The sequence below is a fragment of the Cervus canadensis genome, chromosome 1 (assembly GCF_019320065.1).
Source record: "Cervus canadensis isolate Bull #8, Minnesota chromosome 1, ASM1932006v1, whole genome shotgun sequence".
In the NCBI taxonomy this organism is placed as follows: domain Eukaryota; kingdom Metazoa; phylum Chordata; class Mammalia; order Artiodactyla; family Cervidae; genus Cervus; species Cervus canadensis.
The window spans coordinates 94,217,674-94,237,485 of record NC_057386.1 but is presented as its reverse complement, the minus strand read 5'-3'; the positions used below and the strand labels follow the sequence as shown (position 1 = coordinate 94,237,485).

The window sequence follows — 19,812 nt, the reverse complement described above, 5'->3', positions numbered from 1 at the left end:
CAAGGCTATACCTTTAAAACTATGAGAGATAGATGTTTCACCTAATACATGGAAAAAGAAACTCAGAGAACATAGAGAAACAAGAAAAACATAGAGAAACATAGACGCATAGAAACGAAGAGAAACAAGAAAATAAGGAAACAAAGGAAAATGTTACAAACAGAAGAATAAGGTAAAACCCTAAGGGGGGGTGGGGGAACAAACTTAAAAATATATATTTAATTTACCTGATAAAGAGTTAAAGTAATTGTCTCTGAACATGCATAACAGTGGGTGAACACAGTGAGAAGTTCAAAAGAGACATAAAAAAATATAGGGAAGTATAAAAAAGAAGTCACAGAGCTGAAGAATATAAGAACTGAACTAAAAATACACTAGAAAAGTTCAAAAGCAGTCTTGATGAAGCAAAGAACTAATCAGCAACCTAAAAGCCAGATCAGTGGAACTCACCCAAAGAAAGCCACTAAAAAAAATAACAATAATAATAACTACAAAAATAAAAATAGCTTAAGAGATCTATGGACTAGAGGGTATCATTCAGGTTAGATGGGTCCCAGAAGGAGAAAACATTTCAAGAAATAGTGGCTGAAATCTTCCTTAACCTGGAGAAGAAAACAGACATTCAGATCCAGGCAGCACAAAAAAGTTCTAAAAAAAATGAACTCAAAAAGATCCACACCAAGCACATTGTAAGTAAACTGTCAAAAGATAAAGAAAGGAGAGAGCTTTAAAAGTAGCAAAAATAAATAAATAAATAAATTAATTAATTAATTAAAAAAAACACAAAACAAACAAACAAAAAGAAACAAAAAGCTACCTTTTACATACTAGTAAATCCCAAAGTAAGTTCCTTTAAGCCTGTCAGCTGGCTTCTTAACAGAAACTTTGCAGGTCAGAAGGAAAGAGAATGATATATTCATTCAAGTGCTGAAGATGCAAAAAACAAACAAAAATATCTAACCAAGAATGCTCTATTTAGCAAAGTTAGGTTATGAGATTCATTTCTCATCTAAAGATACACACAGGCTGAAAGTGAAAGAATAGAAAAAAAAACATCCTGTGCAAATGAAAACAAAAGGAAAGCTGGTATAGCTATACTCATATCAGACAAAACAGACTTTAAAACAAAATCTATAAAAGAAAGACAACACATTATGATAAAGGGGTCAAGCTGATAGGAATGACGTAAATATATAATCCAACTTGTAAATGTACAGTCACTCAACAAATAAGCACCTAAATACATAAAGCAAATATTAAAAGACCTAAAGGGAGAAATTGACAGCACCAAAATAATAGTAGGGAGCTTTAATACCTCATTAACATCAGTGGACAAACTATCCAGGCAAATTAATTTTAAAACTTGGACTTAAAAATATAGTTATTGACCTTTATATATATATAAAGGTCACATATATATGAAATGATCAATTCAATATCAGCAGAATACATATTTTCAAGTGCACATGAAATTTTGTCTAGGTTAGACCACATATTAAGCCAGGAAAAAAAAGCCTCAAGAAATTGAAATAGATTGAAATTATATCGAGCATATTTTTTCTGACCACAATACTCTAAAAGTAGAAATCAATTACAAGAAGAAAACTAAAAAAGTCAGCAATATAACATTAAACAATATAATACTGAGAGAAATCAAAGAGAAATCAAGAATTCCCAGAGACAAATTAAAGTAGAAAACAGTGCTCCAAAATTTATGAAATGTAGGAAAATCAGTTCTAAGAGAGAAATTCATAGTAATATAGGCCTACCTCAAGAAATAAGAACAATTGGAAATCAACAATCCATTCTTAAAAGTAAAGGAATTGAGAAAAACACAAAAAACAAATCCAAAGTTATTAGAAGTAAAGAAATAATAAATACCAGAGCAGAAATAAATAACATAGACACTACAAATAAAACAATAGAAATTAAACTAAAGACTGTTTTTTTCTTTTTTGGGGAGGGGGGAGATAAAATCCACAAACATTTTCACCTAAGGAAAACAAAAAGAAAAAAATCTCAAATAAATAAAATAAGAAATGAAAAAAAAAAAATTAACAATTCATATAGAAACACAAAAGACCCAGAATAGCCAAAGTAGTCTTGAGAAAGAAGAATGGAGCTGGAGGAATCCACCTTCCTTACTCCTTCCTTACTTCCTTACAAAGCTACAGTCATCAAGACAATATGACACTGGCACAAAAACAGAAATATTGACCAATGGAACAAGACAGAAAGCCCAGAAATAAACTCATGCACCTGTGGGTACCTTACTTTTGACAAAAGGAGGCAAGAATATACAGTGGGGCAAAGACAACCTCTTCAGTAAGTGGTGCTGGGAAAACTGGATAGCTACATGCAAAAGGATGAAATTAGAACACTTCCTAACACCATATACACAGGTAAACTCAAAATGGATTAAAGACCTAAATGTAAGACTAGAAACTATAAAACTCTTAGAGGAAAACTTAGGGAGAAAACTTGATGACATGATCAAAGCAAGATCCTCTATGACCCACCTCCTAGAGTAATGGAAATAAAAACAAAAGTAAACAAGTAGGATCTGCTTAAACTTAAAAATCTTTTACACAGCAAAGGAAACTATAAGAAAGGTGAAAAGACAACCCTCAGAATGGGAGAAAATCATAGTAAATGAAACAGTTGACAAAGGATTAATTTCCAAGATATACAAACAGCTTAATTCAATACCAGAAGAAAAAAAAAAAAAACAACACCTAATCAAAAAGTGGGGAAAAGACCTAAACATACATTTCTCCAAAGAAGACATACAGATGACTAACAAACACATGAAAAGATGCTCAATATCACTCATTATTAGAGAAATGCAAATCAAAACTGCAATGAGGCATCACCTCACACCGGTCAGAATGGCTATCATCAAAACATCTACAAATAATAAATGCTGGAGAGGGTGTGGAGAAAAGGGAACCTGCTTGCACTGTTTGTGGGAATGAAAATTGGTACAGCCACTACAGAAGATGGAATGAAGATGCCTTTAAAAACTAGGAATAAAACCACCATATGAACCAGTAATCCCATTCCTAAGCATATAACCCTGAGGAAGCGAAAACTGAAAAAAGACACTTGTACCCAATATTAATTGCAGCACTATTTATGATAGCTAGAATATGTAAGCAACCTAAATGTCCATTGACAGATGAATGGATAAATAAGTAGTGGTACATATATACAATGGAATATTACTCAGCCATAGAAAGGAACACGCTTGAATCAGTTCTGATGAGGTGGAAGAACATAGAGCCTATTTTACAGAGGAAGTAAGTCCAAAAGAGAAAGATAAATATTATATATAATGCATACATACAGAATCTAGAAATATGGTACCAAAGAATTTATTTGCAGGGCAGCAATGAAGAACAGACATAGAGAACGGACTTACGGACATGGGGAGAGCGGAGGAGAGGGTGTGATGTGTGGAGTAATATGGAAACTTACATTCAGTTCAGTTCAGTAACTCAGTCATGTCTCACTCTTGGCGATCCAATGGACTGCTGCATGCCAGGCTTCCCTGTGCATCGCCAACTCCTGGAGCTTGCTCAAACTCATGTCCATCAAGTCAGTGATGCCATCCAACCATCTCATCCTCTGCTGCCCCCTTTTCCTTCTACCTTCGATCTTTCCTAGCATCAGGGTATTTTCCAGAGTCAGTTTTTTGCATCAGGTGGCCAAAGTATTGGAGTTTCAGCTTCAGCATCAGTCCTTCCAATGAATATTCAGGACTGATTTCCTTTAGAATTGACTGGTTTGATCTTCTTGTAGACCAAGGAACTCTCGAGTCTTCTCCAACACCAGAGTTGAAAAGCATCAATTCTTCAGCGCTCATTGTTCTTTATAGTCCAACTCTCACATCCATACATGACTACTGGAAAAAACATAGCTTTAACTAGATGGACCTCTGTTGGCAAAGTTATGTCTCTGCTATTTAATATGCTGTCTAGGTTGGTCACAGCTTTTCTTCCAAGGAGCAAGCATCTTTTAATTTCATGGCTGCAATCACCATCTGCAGTGATTTTGGAGCACAAGAAAATAAAGTCTATCACTGTTTCCATTGTTTCCCCATCTATTTATCATGAAGTAATGGGCCTAGATGCCAAGATCTTAGTTTTTTGAATGTTGAGTTTTAAGCCAGTTTTTCCACCCTCCTCTTTCACTTCCATCAAGAGTCTTTAAGCTCCTCTTAACTTTCTACCATAAGGGTGGTGTCATCTGGATATCTGAGGTTATTGATATTTCTCCCAGCAATCTTGATTTCAGTTTGTGCTTCATCCAGCTTGGCATTTCATGTGATGTACTCTGCATATAAGTTAAATAAGCAGGGTGACAATATACAGCCTTGACATATTCCTTTCCAAATTTGGGACCAGTCTGTCGTTGCGTGTCTGTTACTAACTGTTGATTCTCAACCTGCATACAGATTTCTCAGGAGGCAGTTAAGGCGGTCTGGTATTCCCATCTCTCGAAGAATTTTCCACAGTTTGCTGTGATCCAAACAGTCAAAGGCTTTGGCATATTGAGGAAAGCATTAGATGTTTTTCTGGAATTCTCTTGCTTTTTCTATGATCCAACGGATGTTGGCAATTTGATCTCTGGTTCCTCTGCCTTTTCTAAATCCTACCTGAACATCTGGAAGTTCACAGTTCACATACTATTGAAGCCTGGCTTGTAGAATTGTGAGCGTTCCTTTGCTAGTGTGAGATCAGTGCACTTTTGCGGTAGTTTGAACATTTTTTGGCATTGCCCTTCTTTGGAATTGTAATGAAACCTGATCTTTTCCAGTCCTGTGGCCATTGCTGAGTTTTCCAAATTCGCTGGCATATAGAGTACAGCATTTTCACAGCATCATCTTTTAGGATTTGAAATAGCTCCACTGAAATTCTATCACCTCTTCTAGCTTTGTTTGTAGTGAGCTTCGTAAGGCCCATTTAACTTCACTTCCCAGGATGTCTGGCTCTAGGTGAATGATCACACCATTGTGGTTATCTGGGTCATTAAGATCATTTTTTATAGTTTTTCTGTTTATTCTTGCCACCTCTTCTTAATGTCTTCTGCTTCTGTTAGGTCCCTACCATTTCTGTCCTTTATTGAGCCCATGTTTGCATGAAATGTTCCCTTGGTATCTCTAATTTTCTTAAAGAGATCTCTAGTCTTTCCCATTCTATTATTCCTCTATTTCTTTGCATTGATCACTGGGGAATGCTTTCTTATCTCTCTCAAGCTCTTCTTTGGAACTCTGCATTCAAATGTCTATCTTTCCTTTTCTCCTTTGCCTTTCACATCTCTTCTTTTCTTAGCTATTTGTAAGGCCTCCTCAGACAACCATTTGGCCTGTTTGCATTTCTTTTTCTTGGTGATGGTCTTGATCACTGTGTCCTGTACAATGTTAGGAACCTCCATCCATAGTTCTTCAGGCACTTTATCAGTTCTAATCCTTTGAATCTATTTGTCACTTCCACTGTATAATCATAAGGTCTTTGATCTAGGTCATACCTGGATTACCATATGTAAAATAGATTGCCAATTGGAATTTGCTGTATGTTGCAGGAAACTCAAACAGGGGCTCCGTATCAATCTAGCATGGTGGGATGGGGAGTGAGACAGGAGGGAGGTTCATGAGGGAGGAGATATATGTATACCTATGGCTGATTCATGTTGAGGTCTGATAGAAAACAACAAAATTATGTAAAACAATTATCCTTCAATTAAAAAATAAATTTAAAAAATGAAAAGAGAGATTATTACAACTGATACCAGAGAAATGCATAGGATCATAAAATACTACTATATATAATTATACACTAACAAATTGACAACCTAAAAGAAATGGATAAATTCTTTGAAAAAATAGAACAAATTATTATAAAATCTCTTTGGATCATAAAGACCTTGAATAGTGTAATCACTCTCAAGATAGCAAAACAAAGCTGGAGGCATCATGCTTCCTGGTTACAGACAATACTACACACCTATAGTAATAAAAAGAATAAGGTCTTCCATGGAAACAGATACATATATCAATGGAAAAGAATAAAGAACCCTGAAATAAACTCACAGATAATAACATTAATAATAAAGGAGCCAAGAATACGCAATGGGGAAGAATAGCCCCTTAAATAAATTGTGTTGGGAAGATCAGACAGCCATATACAAAAGATTGAAATTGGACCACTATCTTACACCATACATAAAAATAGACAAAATGGATTTAAGACTTGTATGTGATGCCTGAAACCATAAAATCTTCTAGAAGAAAACATAGGTGTAAGCTCCTTAAGTTTGAGCAAACTCCTGGAGATAGTGAATGAAAGGGAAGCCTGGCCTGCTGCAGTCCATGGAGTCACAGACACAACCAAGTGACTGAACAACAGCAAAACTCCTTGATGTCACACTTTGTGTGGACTTTTGGGCTCTTAGCCAAAATCAAAGGCAACCAAAGCAAAAACAAGCAAGTAGAGTGCATTAAATAAAATGCTTCTGGACAGCAAAGGATACCATCTGCAAAAAAAACAAAAAACAAAAAAAACAACCTACTGAATGGCAGAAAATATTTGCAAACCACGTGCTTGGTAAGGAGTTAATATTCAAAACATATCAATCCCTCAAACACCTCAATAGCAAAACAGCCAACAATCCAAACCAAAACATAGGTAGAGAATCCAAATAGATATTTTTCCTAAGAAGACATTCAGACTGACAACAGCCACATAAAAAGATGTTCAACATCGCTATCAGAGAAATGCAAATCAAAACCACAGTAAGACATCACCTCACACCTGTTAGAATGACAGTCACCAAAGCTACATGAAACAATAAGTACTAGAGAGGATGTGGAGGAAAGGGAAACCTTGTACGCTGTTGGTAGAAATGTCAATTGGTGCAGCCACTGTGGAAAACAGTATGGAGATTACTCATGAAATTAAAAATAAAACTACCATATAACCCAGGTATTCCACTTCTGTGTACTTAACCTAAGAAAATGAACACAGTAATTCAAAAAGATATATGTGTTTCTATGTTTCATACACCATTATTTACTATAATTAAGATATGGAAACTTACTGCCTATCCGTGGGTGACCGGATAATGATGTGATGCATATATATTTGTGTGTGTGTGCTCAGTTGCTCAGTTATGTCCAACTATTTGTGACTCGATGGACTGTAGCCCTACAGGCTCTTTTCTCCATAGGATCTTTTAGGCAAGAATACACGAATGAGTTGCCATTTCCTCCCCTAGGCAATCTTTCTGACCCAGGGATTGAATGCCTATCTCCTGTCTCTTGCATTGCAGGCAGATTCTTTACCTGCTGAGTGCTTCCCTCCAATGGCTCAGCAGTTTAAAAGTCCACCTGAGAAGCGGGGGACATGAGTTCAATCCCTGGGTCAGTATGATCCACTGGAGGAGGGTATGGCAACCAACTCCAGTATTCTTGCCAGAAAATCCCATGGTCAGAGGAGCCTGGTGGGCTGTGGTCCATGGGGTCACAAAGAGTTGGATGCAACCGAGGAGAGCTCTCTTTCTCTTTCTCTCCATCTCACATACACAAATAGACGCACAACGAATACTACTCAGTCAAATAAAAAGAAGGAAATGTCATTTTCTATAGCAGATCAAAGGGTCTTATGCTAAATGAAATAAATCAGACAATTTCACTTATATATGGAGTATAAAAAGCAAAGCAAACATACAACACAGAACGTGTATATGCAGAGGACAGATGGGCAGTTATCAGATTGGAAAGGGTACAAGAGTTGGGGAAATGAGTGAAGGGGGTCACTTGTATGATGATGGATGGTAACTAGACTTATTATGGTAATTGCTTTGTAATGTGTACAAAGACTGATTGCTTTCTGGTTTACATGTGAAACAAATAAAATATTATATACCATTTTACCTCAGTTAAAAAATAAACAAACACAATAACCCATAACACAAACCTGAGATGATTTTGTCTAAGGCCTTGCCTCTTAAAAAATTTTGAATGGCCCTGAGATTATGGAATAAAGTGTCTTAGCATCTTGGCGAATTAAGCATTCTTCTCCACATAACCTAAGGAAATTTCCCAGATATGAGCAAAGTTAGAAAAATTTTATCAAAATAAAAAATTACAAAATTGGAGGCATTTCTCTTTTGAAGCATCCAAAGACATTAAACAGGAATATTAGTAAAATGTAACAAATATGAGTGAATATCTTGCACCTGTGATTTAGGGATTCTTTATGAAGTAGCAAAGAATAAGTGGATAGGTGATGGCGCTCTTAAGCGAGAGTAAAAAATATCTAAAATTTATGCACAAATACATCACTAAGGAAAAGGATTGGCCCAACTCATTTCTGCAGACATCCCATAACATACAATTTTCACTTCTTTCCATCATCTAAGATGATGGTCACTTCATGCTTATTTTCAATAGACAACATGGAAGGAAGAAATTAATTTACTGCAGTTGTTCAGGTTTTGTCTCACGACTGGGATTGTACCCTATTGAATTTAGATTCTGAATCTCAGTGTATAAAAAGTGATGAAATCTGTATAAACAGTGATGAAATATATTCCTTCATTCCAGGAAATAGACCATTTATTTATTTTATAATATGTGTTGTTCTAATACATTATGAAGTATTTGAAGCTAAAACTGCCTTTACCCACTTTAACACTTCATAAGCTACAGGCTGTTGCAACTCTATTAGCTAGTATATAGAGATTGAAACAAAAGTGAAAGTGAAGTCGCTCAGTCATGTCCCACTCTTTGCGACACCATGGACTGTAGCTCGCCAGGCTCCTCCATCCATGGGATTTTCCAGGCAAGAGTACTGGAGTGGGTTGCCATTTGATTAGTTGTTGGTAATTATAGAAATTCTTAGAGCCAGAATTTTACGATTTCAGTTGATGCAATTTCACCAACACAGTGGTATAGAACGTGCTTACCAAGCTTAAACAAGTGATTTGGATAGTTTTAAATAATCCATAAATGCCTTTGAGACAGTAGAATGGACATGGTAGTGTAATAATTCTATTCAATTGTAATATCTGATTTCATTAAGCGCCTCAGACTTCACAAGGTCTAGACTATATCACATGAGATACACAAATTATGCACAACCTCTGTTTATGTACTCACATTGATGTCTTCCAGATCTAAGTTGTTCAGAATAATATTGTTCCTCTTCCAAATGATGGGGGGTCTCAGTGCTCCCTGAATGGCGCAGCTCAGAACGGTACTCTGCCCCACCGTTGCCGCTGTGACACTTAGTTTCTGATCTTCAGGCAGACTCAACTGGATAACCTCTGAAAATATAAAGTGTCAGCAGTGTTGAGGAGCATGTAGTTTTGTAAAGGTAATTAGTATAAAGTCTCTAAATACAACTAATTAAAGCTTTTAAACTGTATAAAATGGAGAAAAGCTTGTGATGAAATGAGAAAAAGAGTAAATTGTTTCCAATAAAAGGTCAGAATGACATTTCAGTTTCATTGATTGACAGGCATCCTCATGAGGCACAGAACTATTAAACATAAAATGAATATCAGAAGTGGAGTTATAATAAGCCTGGCAGATTGCACCCAGAAGAGAGATAAATTATTTAACTGCCAAATCGACATGCAGTGTGTCACCAGCATTGAAATAAAAATGATGTTGTTTATTCACTGATAGATTTATATTGTGGGTGAGGTGAGATCATTGCTGGCTGGCTTCAGAGCCATTGCTAGCATAGCTGAATGGGTAAAATGCACCATTATGCTGGGAAACATAAATTGACTCTAAAGGAGTAAGATTTATTTGGGAAGTTGAAGGAGGAAAAACTGAAGTTCACCACCCAAACAACAATTTCCTAAAATTCTGTTAGCTGCCTCTATCACACAGTGTGAGTACAGTAAAGTCATTCCCTTATTCATAAAATTTACATATATTTAAATAACCATTGAACACATTTCTAATTATAATGCTATAGCAGGAAATAGAATTTTACTCTGGATCTGCTTTCCTGTCCTGATTCCGGGCAATCTTTGCCAATGTTGGGAATGAACTGTGTCATTTCCAGCATCACCTATTATCAGGAAAGATGCCTGGGATAATCCCACCTGTCTTCATCCATATAACAATTGCCCTTTAGTTTTCAAATGACATTCACGGGCACGCTATCCTTTCTATGCTATGATGGAGTCTTGCATTTTGATTCTGCCCAGTCTCTTTCAGGAGACAAAGAGCAAAATCACTATTCTCACTGAAATTTCTGTGCAAGTGGAGAGACTATAATTATCTTTTGTTCCTTTGTTTCTGTTGATGATATTTTTTTATGATGGGGGAGTTGACCATCAAAAGTGGTGGCTTTTAATTTGCAATCAATATTATCAGGTACAATCAGTGCTGTCTCCTCCCTTTCTTTTCTCCACTTGAACTTTTTCTTTCTTTCTGAATCCTGTCTTCCTCTTAAGGAGGAAGGTAAATGCTAATCAAATGATTTTTATAGAAAGAGCCTGCTTGCCAATGCAGGAGACACAAGAGATGTGGGTTTTATCCTCGGGTCAGGAAGATTCCCTGGAGGAGGAAATGGCAACCCATTCCAGTACTCTTGCCTGGGGAATCCTATGGACAGAGAAGCCTCGAGGGCTACAGCCCATGGGGTCACAAAGAGTCAGACAGGACAGAAGCGACTTAGCACACAGCGCATTCAACAAACAGTTCTTTGAATTTTTGGAACTATTAAAAATTGTAACATCAAAAATAGCATATATCTTTGTCGCAGAAGGCCAGAATTGAACATATTATCCCCTACATACACTTGTTAAGTGTTGTTATATAGGATCTTATCTTTAAACCTAAAAGTCATAGTTATTTAAGTCCTCATTATTTTGTGTTGTCAAAGAATGGGGTAGGCAATCTATGGAAATTGAAAAACCCTATGAGAAGAGACTCAGTCAAATTTATTCTTTTGTACATCACTGAAACAAATGGGGAACAAGTGTCTTGGCCAGTCATTTGTATTGACAATTTAATGTTTCTTAATGACATTTATCCATATTCACATTTTATTTCAATGTTCCCTGAGTAATAAGACCATAGGGAATATGTTCAATCATCTTTTCTCTAATATTCACTCTGTTGTACTTCTCTATAGATACATAATTATATAAAATCTCTAAAAGAAAATATATTTCACTAATTAGACACATGACATTTTTTATATTTGCAGACAGGGTATCTTTATGTCTTTTTATTTATATTACAAACTTAAAGGGAAGACAGAAAACTATAAAAGTAATAACATAATGTAGGGTAACACATAAGAATTATTAATAATTTTCATTAGCATTCCTGAATTTCAGTTTCTGGTTCCTCATAAAATCATGTACAAGCTAATGAGACATCTGATTCTAAAAACAGCATGTTAACATTGGTTATTCTGACATTTAATAATAGAGTTGGTACTGAGTCACCTTGAAATATCTTCACTAAACTTTTGCATCTGGTATTAGGTCTTAGGCCATTCAAATAGTTGTGCTTTTGGTAGTTATATATTACAATGCTAATTAGATGACATGAATATCTTAAAATAAATGCTGAGATTTGGCATAACATTATGTAGGACATCCTTTTAAAATGTAATTTTTTGAGAGGTTGCCTAATTAGAATTAAGAATTACTATCCACCCAGGGAATATTAACATGAACAGCAAAAAAACTTTTATGTTAATTTGGAGATCATGTTTTTAAATGATTTTGAAAATTATCTCAGTAATATATGCTATTAACTAATATGCATTTTAAAAAGTCTTTAGACCTTTTTTGCTACAGGTTTCATGCTACACATTTCACCTTTTCCTTAATAATTATATTGAGCTACATTCACAAATATAATTATGTTTACAAGTTATTCTTCAAAATCAAGTGGTGCTTTCCTTAAGAAAATTTAGCTGCTAGATTTCTTTTATTTACAAAATTGACATGCTCATTATTAATCATCTTTCTCTTAGCTATTACCAGACTGAGATTTAGTCTCAAAAAATCACAAATGTTAAATATTGTTATTCTTGTATTCTAATGTCTTTCTACATGCTTTTATGGTAAGTAAAATGTTTATAAAATATGTCACATTCATATATTTCATAGAGAAATGATGCTTATACCTAGAAATACACTAACAACCTGAAACAATAGTTATGAAACCAGTTATGTGAGCCAATTTAAAGAGGTGAGATTGATTGTATCTGAGTGTTTGTGTGTATGTTAGTGATCAGAGTTGTTAGTTTAGAAATTAGAATTTCAAAGAAAAAGTGTAGAAAATTTAATTCTATATCAGTTGTAATTAATATACAACTTTGTAGATATGCATCAATGATAACATTTTTTTTTGCATTCTGTCCACAAATATCTTATGCTATTATGTACAGGCAGGTAACTGTTATGTGCAGTGGATAGCATCTTTAGCTCCAATGATAATGTACACTTGAAGGTCTTGTTTAAAATCATGCATCACATGACAAGAAGTCATTCAATGTCCTGACCAAAGGTAAAAGCACATAGGTTAGATATAATAGATATTACTGAGCTTTTTGAAACATGTCAGTACTTTTTTTTGACGCTTCACCTTGGCCTCTTATTGGAAACTGTCTCAAGAATTCAAACAAGAAACCAGAGCTCTAGTTGTGGTGTTTCCTCTGATCTTGTATTTTGAAGACTATCGATGCCATTTCCAGATCAGCTTCTTTTGTTTTCTTACTTGGAAAGGTTAACAGCCAATAAAATAGTTTTTCTATGGATCTCTTTTTATACTTTCACAATTTGACTTAGAGGAGTATAAAGTGTTTGTTTTCAAAGGAATGAAAAATTGAATTCTCCTCTAGCAGAACCTGAAGTTGGACAGACAAGAGTAGTTGAATACAACTTTAATCACTTTATTCCAATAGCAACTAGTTGATAGGAATAGCAGTAAGAACTATGGTAAAAATATTATGTAAACTTAAAGTAGTACAGAAAGGGAAGAAAATATTTTGAATATTTGTGAAACACGTTTATAAAAGAAATCATTTTAGTAACTGAAAATCAATTCCGTGTATCATAATTTATCATAAACAGAATCCTGTTCTTCTTAACACCTACATCTTTTCAAGTTCCTAAGTATACACTTATGTTGAATATCTTATTTACTTTATTTAAATATTAGTCTCATAGTTTGTTGAGCTGATCATGCTTATAATTTCTACTGTAGGAATGATACCTAGAAGATATTTTATCAGTGATATTTTCAAATAACATGTATTTTCCCTTCTCTATTCCACTAACAGGAATTATTAATTAATTAAAAGCAGAGAATAATTAAAATTAAAAAAATCACAATAAAAGGCATTTAGAAAGTATAGAAGGAATGAATTAATTATTTTCATAGTAAGAAAAACATAGTCAGTGACAAGCTCTTTAACTGGGAAATTATTGTGGCATTGTCTATTAGGAAATAAGTGATTTCCAAATAAATGTTAAGTCTGATCTAAGTTAGACATGCCAATATATACATTAACTTACTATGATAAAATGTCTAGCGTTTTTTTGCTAATTGATTACCTATAAGCTATTATATACTTATATCACAAAGTGTATTATAAAAACAAAACAAAATGAATTTAAGAAAAGAACTAGAAAATTCTTCAACAGCAATGTATTAGAAAATTTGGACAAACTCTTCCACTAAAGAAATAAAACAGCAACAAACAAATAAATAACCCTGAATTATACACACATCATATGTTTTAAAGAATATATGAGATAATTTTTTTTCTCATTCTTATCTAGGAAAGAAATAAGACATTGAGAAATTTCTCAGCTTATGTCCTGAATGGTGTCACATTGCTTTGGGAATTTTTCCACCATAAGAAGATGACAGAGCAGCCTAAATGCCCTATGTGGTTTCTCATAGCTAGAGTCATGGAATAGATCGGATAGGTACCACCTCCCTCAGTGACAGGAGTTTAAAGTGCCTCACTCTACTAACGAATGTATGAATTGCAGGCTACTTTTGTCTAGGTGTCTCATAAAACAGTCTTCCTCTCCATATTAAGATAACATCATTCTAGTTTACCTAACTATTGTTACAAAATTTTTAAATAAAATATCCAGTAAACAATGAAGGATCATATGGCACACACAGAAAAAGACTACAGCATTATGAAAATAATTATGAAAATGAACAGCAAGATCAAACCAGTCAATCCTAAAGGAAATCAATCCTGAATATTCATTGGAAGGATTGATGCTGAAACTCCAGTACTTTGGCCACCTGATGTGAAGAGCTGACTCATTGGAAAAGACCCTGATGTTGGGAAAGATTGAGGGAAAGAGGAGAAGGGGATGACAAAGGATGAGATGGTTGGATGGCATCACTGACTCAATGGACATGAGTCAGAACAAACTCTGGGAGATAGTGAAGAACAGGGAAGCCTGGCAAGCTGCAGTTAGTGGGGTCACAAAGAGTCAGACATGACTTAGTAACTGAACAATAAGTTAGGAGAATAAGGAGAAATAAAATAACAACAGTAACAAACACATCAAGTTTGTAAAAATCAGCTTAGAAATTCTAAAAAAGAACTTAAATTTATAATCTACAAACATTATAAGTTGATTAAACAGCCAAATACAAATTATATAAGTAGAAAATATTGCATTGGTCACAAAGGAATTGAATTCCAAGGAATTGAATACTTTTTTCTGAGAGAATTTTGTAAAGACCAAAATAAATGGAAATCCAAAGGTGCAAAGTCTTGTGAATATGGTGGATGAATCAGAACTTCCCAGAGAAGCTGTAACAGATTTTGCCTGGTCAACAAAGAACTATGTGGTCTTGCATTATCCTGATGGAAGATTATGTGTTTTCTGTTGACTATTTATATTTTTCATTGAGTGCTGCTTTTAGTTGGTCTAACTCAGAATAGTACTTGTTGGGACTAATCAATTGGTTTTTCAGAAGGAGATTATAATAGAGGACTCCGTTTTAATCCCACCATATATATAGCATCGGTTTATTTGAGTGAAGCTGGCCTTTGGTGTACTTGTTGGTGGTTCATTTTACTTGCTTGAAATGATAACTTCCATTTCACATTATGATACTGTATCCATTTTTCATCACCCATTATAATTTGTTTTAAAGACAGGAGGTTTTCTTTACATTTAAGTAGAGAATCACCTGCAGAAATATGATCAAGAAGGCTTTTTTGCTTAACATATGTGGAACCTAAACATCAAAATGATAAACATAACCAAGCTGGTACAAATTATCTTCAGCACTTGATGTAGATATTTTGAGTATATCAGCTATCTCCCACATGGTGTAATGTTTGTTCTCAATTAATGTCTTGATTTGATCACTATAAACTTCTTCTGACCTACCCAACCTTGGAGCATCCTCCAGCGATAAATCTCCAGAATGAAACTTCTCAAACCACTTTTGACAAATCAAATCAGTCACAGCACCTTCTCATACACTGCATAATTTTTCTTTTAGCATTTCAATTGCATTTTTACCTTTCTTGAAATAATAAAGCATAATATGCTGATAATGTTGGATTTTTTTTCTTTCATCTTCAATATTAAAATGGCTAAACAAAAATTTACCAGTTTTGATAAACTTTAATGTACAGTTACAGACTTTATTTTGGGGGGCTCCAAAATCACTGCAGATGGTGACTGCAGCCATGAAATTAAAAGGCTCTTGCTCCATGAGAAAAAAGTTATGACCAACCTAGATAGCATATTAAAAAGCAGAGACATTACTTTGCAACAAATGTGCATCTAGTCAAACGTATGGTTTTTCCAGTAGTTATGTATGGATGTGAGAGTTGGATTATAAAGAAAGCTGAGCACCAAAGAAATGATGCTTTTGAACTGTGGTGTTGGAGAAGACTCTTGAGAGTCCCTTGGACTGCAAGGAGATCCAACCAGTCCATCCTAAAGGATCAGTCCTGAATATTCACTGAAAGGACTGATGCTGAAGGTGAAACTCCAATACTTTGGCCACCTGATGTGAAGAACTGACTCTTTAGAAAGGACCGTGATAATGGGAAATACTGAAGGTGGGAGGAGAGGGGACGACAGAGGATGAGATGGTTGGATGACATCACTGATTCAATGGACATGAGTTTGAGTAAACTCTGGATGGACAGGGAGGACTGACGTGCTGCAGTCCATGGGGTTGCAAAGAGTCAGACACAACTGAGCAACTTAACTGAACTGAATGTACATTTATATGACAATTGTCACAAAACAGTCAAACAAATTTGCTTTGAATGAAGTTAAAAAGGCAACAAAGTGCTACTAGAGCAGGCTTATGGAGAAAAACAAAATGAAGTTTTTGGCCAACCCCATAAAAAAACCCTGAAATTAAGAATTAAATTGATGTCATTAAAATAGATGATACCCATAATAAAAAATAAGGCATAAACTGAGAAAGAGCCTAAAAGAAACATTATAGAATTAAAAGCAGAAAATAAAAATTTGAGATTAACACAAAAAGGTTTCTGTGAAACCCAGAAGGAAGAAACAAAGATAATTGGGCAGAAGCAGTATTTGAAGAAATAGTAGCTAAGAGATTTCTCTAAATATTGAGACAAATCTATAGGTTTGTGATCATCAAATGTCAAGCAAAGCAAATGGAACACTAGAATAATCCACAGATAGACAGTAGTGAAATTGAAGAAAATAAAAGACAAATCTAAAAATTAAGTAGATGAAAAATTACAGATTGATTTGCAGTAAGGAGAATTAGGTAACTGATACCATGAGTGCAAATAGGAACAATAAGCTACTAGGATTATATTTTATAAGTGATGAAACAAAGTAAAATCAATCTTAGAATTTTATACACATACATAAAATTAAAATAAATATACTTTCAAAAAATAGTAAGAAAATACATGTCTAATAACTTGTCTTAAGGTCAGTTCTGAAGGCATTTCTTCAGGCAAAGGAAAATGATTTTAGATGGAAGCTTGAAGATACAAAGAGGAAAAGAGCAAAAAGAAGGTGCTTAAATATGTATTAGATTTTAAAACTTTGATACTTCAAGAGTGTGTGATAATATAATTATACACATTTATAATAACAATAAACATATTTATAATAATATATAATGGAAATAAAATATCTTCATAATCTTATGGTAGAGAATTATTCTAAAACAAGGAACAAAAGTTACCTTTACAAAAATGATTTATATGTTTGATACATCATTATTTAGATCACTTGCTTCTCAAAAGATACTATTCAGTTCAGTTCAGTTCAGTCGTGTCCGACTCTTTGCGACCCCATGAACTGCAGCACGCCAGGCCTCCCTGTCCATCACAACTTCCGGAGTTTACTCAAACTCATGTCTATTGAGTCGGTGATGCCATCCAACAATCTCATCCTCTGTTGTCCCATTCTCCTTCTGCCTTCAATCTTTCCCAGCATCAGGGTCTCTTCTAATGAGTCAGTTATTCGCATCAGGTGGCCAAGAATTGGAATTTCAGCTTCAGTCCTTCCAACAAATATTCAGGGCTGATTTCCTTTAGGATGGACTGGTTGGATCTCCTTGCAGTCCAAGGGGCTTTCAATAGTCTTCTCCAGCACCACAGTTCAAAAACATCAATTCTTCGGCACTAAGCTTTCTTTATAGTCCAACACTCACATCCATACGTGACCACTGGAAAAGCCATAGCTATGACTAGACAGACCTTCGTTGACAAAGTAATGTCTCCGCTTTTTAGTATGCTCTCTAGTTTGGTCATAGCTTTTCTTCCAAGGAGCAAGCGTCTTTTGATTTCCTGACTCCAGACACCATCTGCAGTGGTTTTGGAGCCCAAGAAAATAAAGTCTGTCACTATTTTCAGTGCCATGATCTTAGTTTTCTGAATGTTGAGCTTTAAGCCAACTTTTTCACTCTCCTCTTTCACTTTCACCAAGAGGCTCTTTAGTTCTTCTCTTTCTGCCATAAGGGTGGCGTCATCTGCATATCTGAGGTTATTAATATTTCTCCCGGCAATCTTGATTCCAGCTTGTGCTTCACTCAGCCCAGCCTTTCTCATGATGTACTCTGCATATAAGTTAAATAAGCAGGGTGACACTATACAGCCTTGACGTACTCCTTTCCCGATTTGGAGTCAGTCTGTTGTTCCATGTCCAGTTCTAACTGTTGCTTCCTGACCCTCACACAGATTTCTAAAGATAGTCTTAAGGGACCAAAATTGCAAGTCAGAAAGCAGGAAAAGATACTTTCCATCCAGAAGCTAGCAAAGTTATACAAAGAATTAATAGACTCTGAATATTGATAAGAAAAAGCTCCAAAGAACTACCAACAAGAGACTCAAAGAAATGCTTTATGAATGAGTTAATCCATGGCTAAGAAAAATCTGAAAAAGTGTTCAAAATATACAAATAATTAGTGAGATACAAATTTAATCCAAATCTTTCAGGTTGGCATGGATCACTAAGTCTAATGTCAAGAAGAATTTGAAACAACATGAATTGTTACATAACTTGAAGAATAATTTCACATACAAACTTTCTTTCTGCATTGGTAAATGAAGCTCAGCTAGAGAGACTTTCCCTGCCAACTCACGTTTCCGAGGACTCAGTTATCTATATGCCTTGTGGAAGCCTATAGTATGACACAGATATGGCAGAATATTCAAGTGCTATAAAGGCAATGCAGAGGAAGCAATAGATATGTATTCAAGATATCTATAATATACTGAACAGAGGGAAAAAGAAGAGAGATCTAAATGTGGAAAAATGAATCTGATAAGGAATAGGAAAAATAAATCCCAAGTTTATCCTCAGGAAAATAAGCCACTAGTGAAGAAATTTCTGAGAATTTAAGAGAGAATAGAATTATTTCTTCCACAAGTTCTGAAAGAAAGAAGCACTTATAATCACAAGCATAAATAAAAGTATTTTGTGGTTAAAACCAGAGTTCATTTTTCTCTGTTTCATTGGTGGGATTTAAAAGCTATGGGGAAATATTTTATAAAAGACTTTTCCATAAAATATTTTTCTATAAAACAATGAAGCAAAAAAGGTTCTTGTTTAAAATTAGAATTTCATTTTTATTCACTTTATAACTAGTAATAAGGAAAATATATTATTATAGACATGACTGTATTTTGATAATACTTCAAGCAGTTTTACATGTTCACAATAGGCAGTCTCATTTTCCTTTTTATTTATTCATGATTTTGATATTCCTTCTGCGGTCTTACAAATATAATACAATTACCATTCAACTTTTCTGTTCCATTCTATTTAATTTATTTCTTTCAAATAAATTATATATAGTTCAATTTTAAACTGAAGAATAAGACCATTCATTCAATGATATATATGACATTAACGGCTTGAAAAATAATTCTTTATGAAGAATAGTTTTTGTTTGAAACCTGATCTAACAAAAATTGTATCCAACAGAGAATTTGGTTAGCCACCCAAAGTAGTCAAGTTAATTTCAACTTTATGATTTGGCAAAATTGGAGTGCATACAACTGGACAATTTTATCATGATAAGTATATAGTCTGGGTTAATAGGGTACTGATATTTCAAGGTATATTATACCAAGTTCAGTGTTTCCTAACAAGTGAGTCATTCCTTGTAGGACTAGAATAAAAGGAAATAATTGTCAACAAGGCTTCCCTGATAGCTTAGTTGGTAAAGAATCTGCCTGCAATGCAGGAGACCTGGGTTCAATTCCTGGGTCAGGAAGATCTGCTGAAGAAGGGATAGGCTACGCACTCCTGTATTCTTGGGCTTCCCTTGTG

General features: G+C 34.6%; 1 protein-coding gene across 4 annotated transcripts in view; it reads right to left on the bottom strand.

The window, feature by feature from the left end:
* Window positions 1-19,812, bottom strand: part of FSTL5 (follistatin like 5) — an 851,448-nt gene that overhangs the window by 289,052 nt on the left and 542,584 nt on the right. For all 4 annotated transcript variants that reach the window (XM_043487302.1, XM_043487320.1, XM_043487311.1 and 1 more), the window contains exon 7: window positions 9,161-9,327. In XM_043487302.1, coding sequence (XP_043343237.1) covers window positions 9,161-9,327 — 167 coding nt within the window. The remainder of the gene's footprint in view (window positions 1-9,160; window positions 9,328-19,812) is intronic.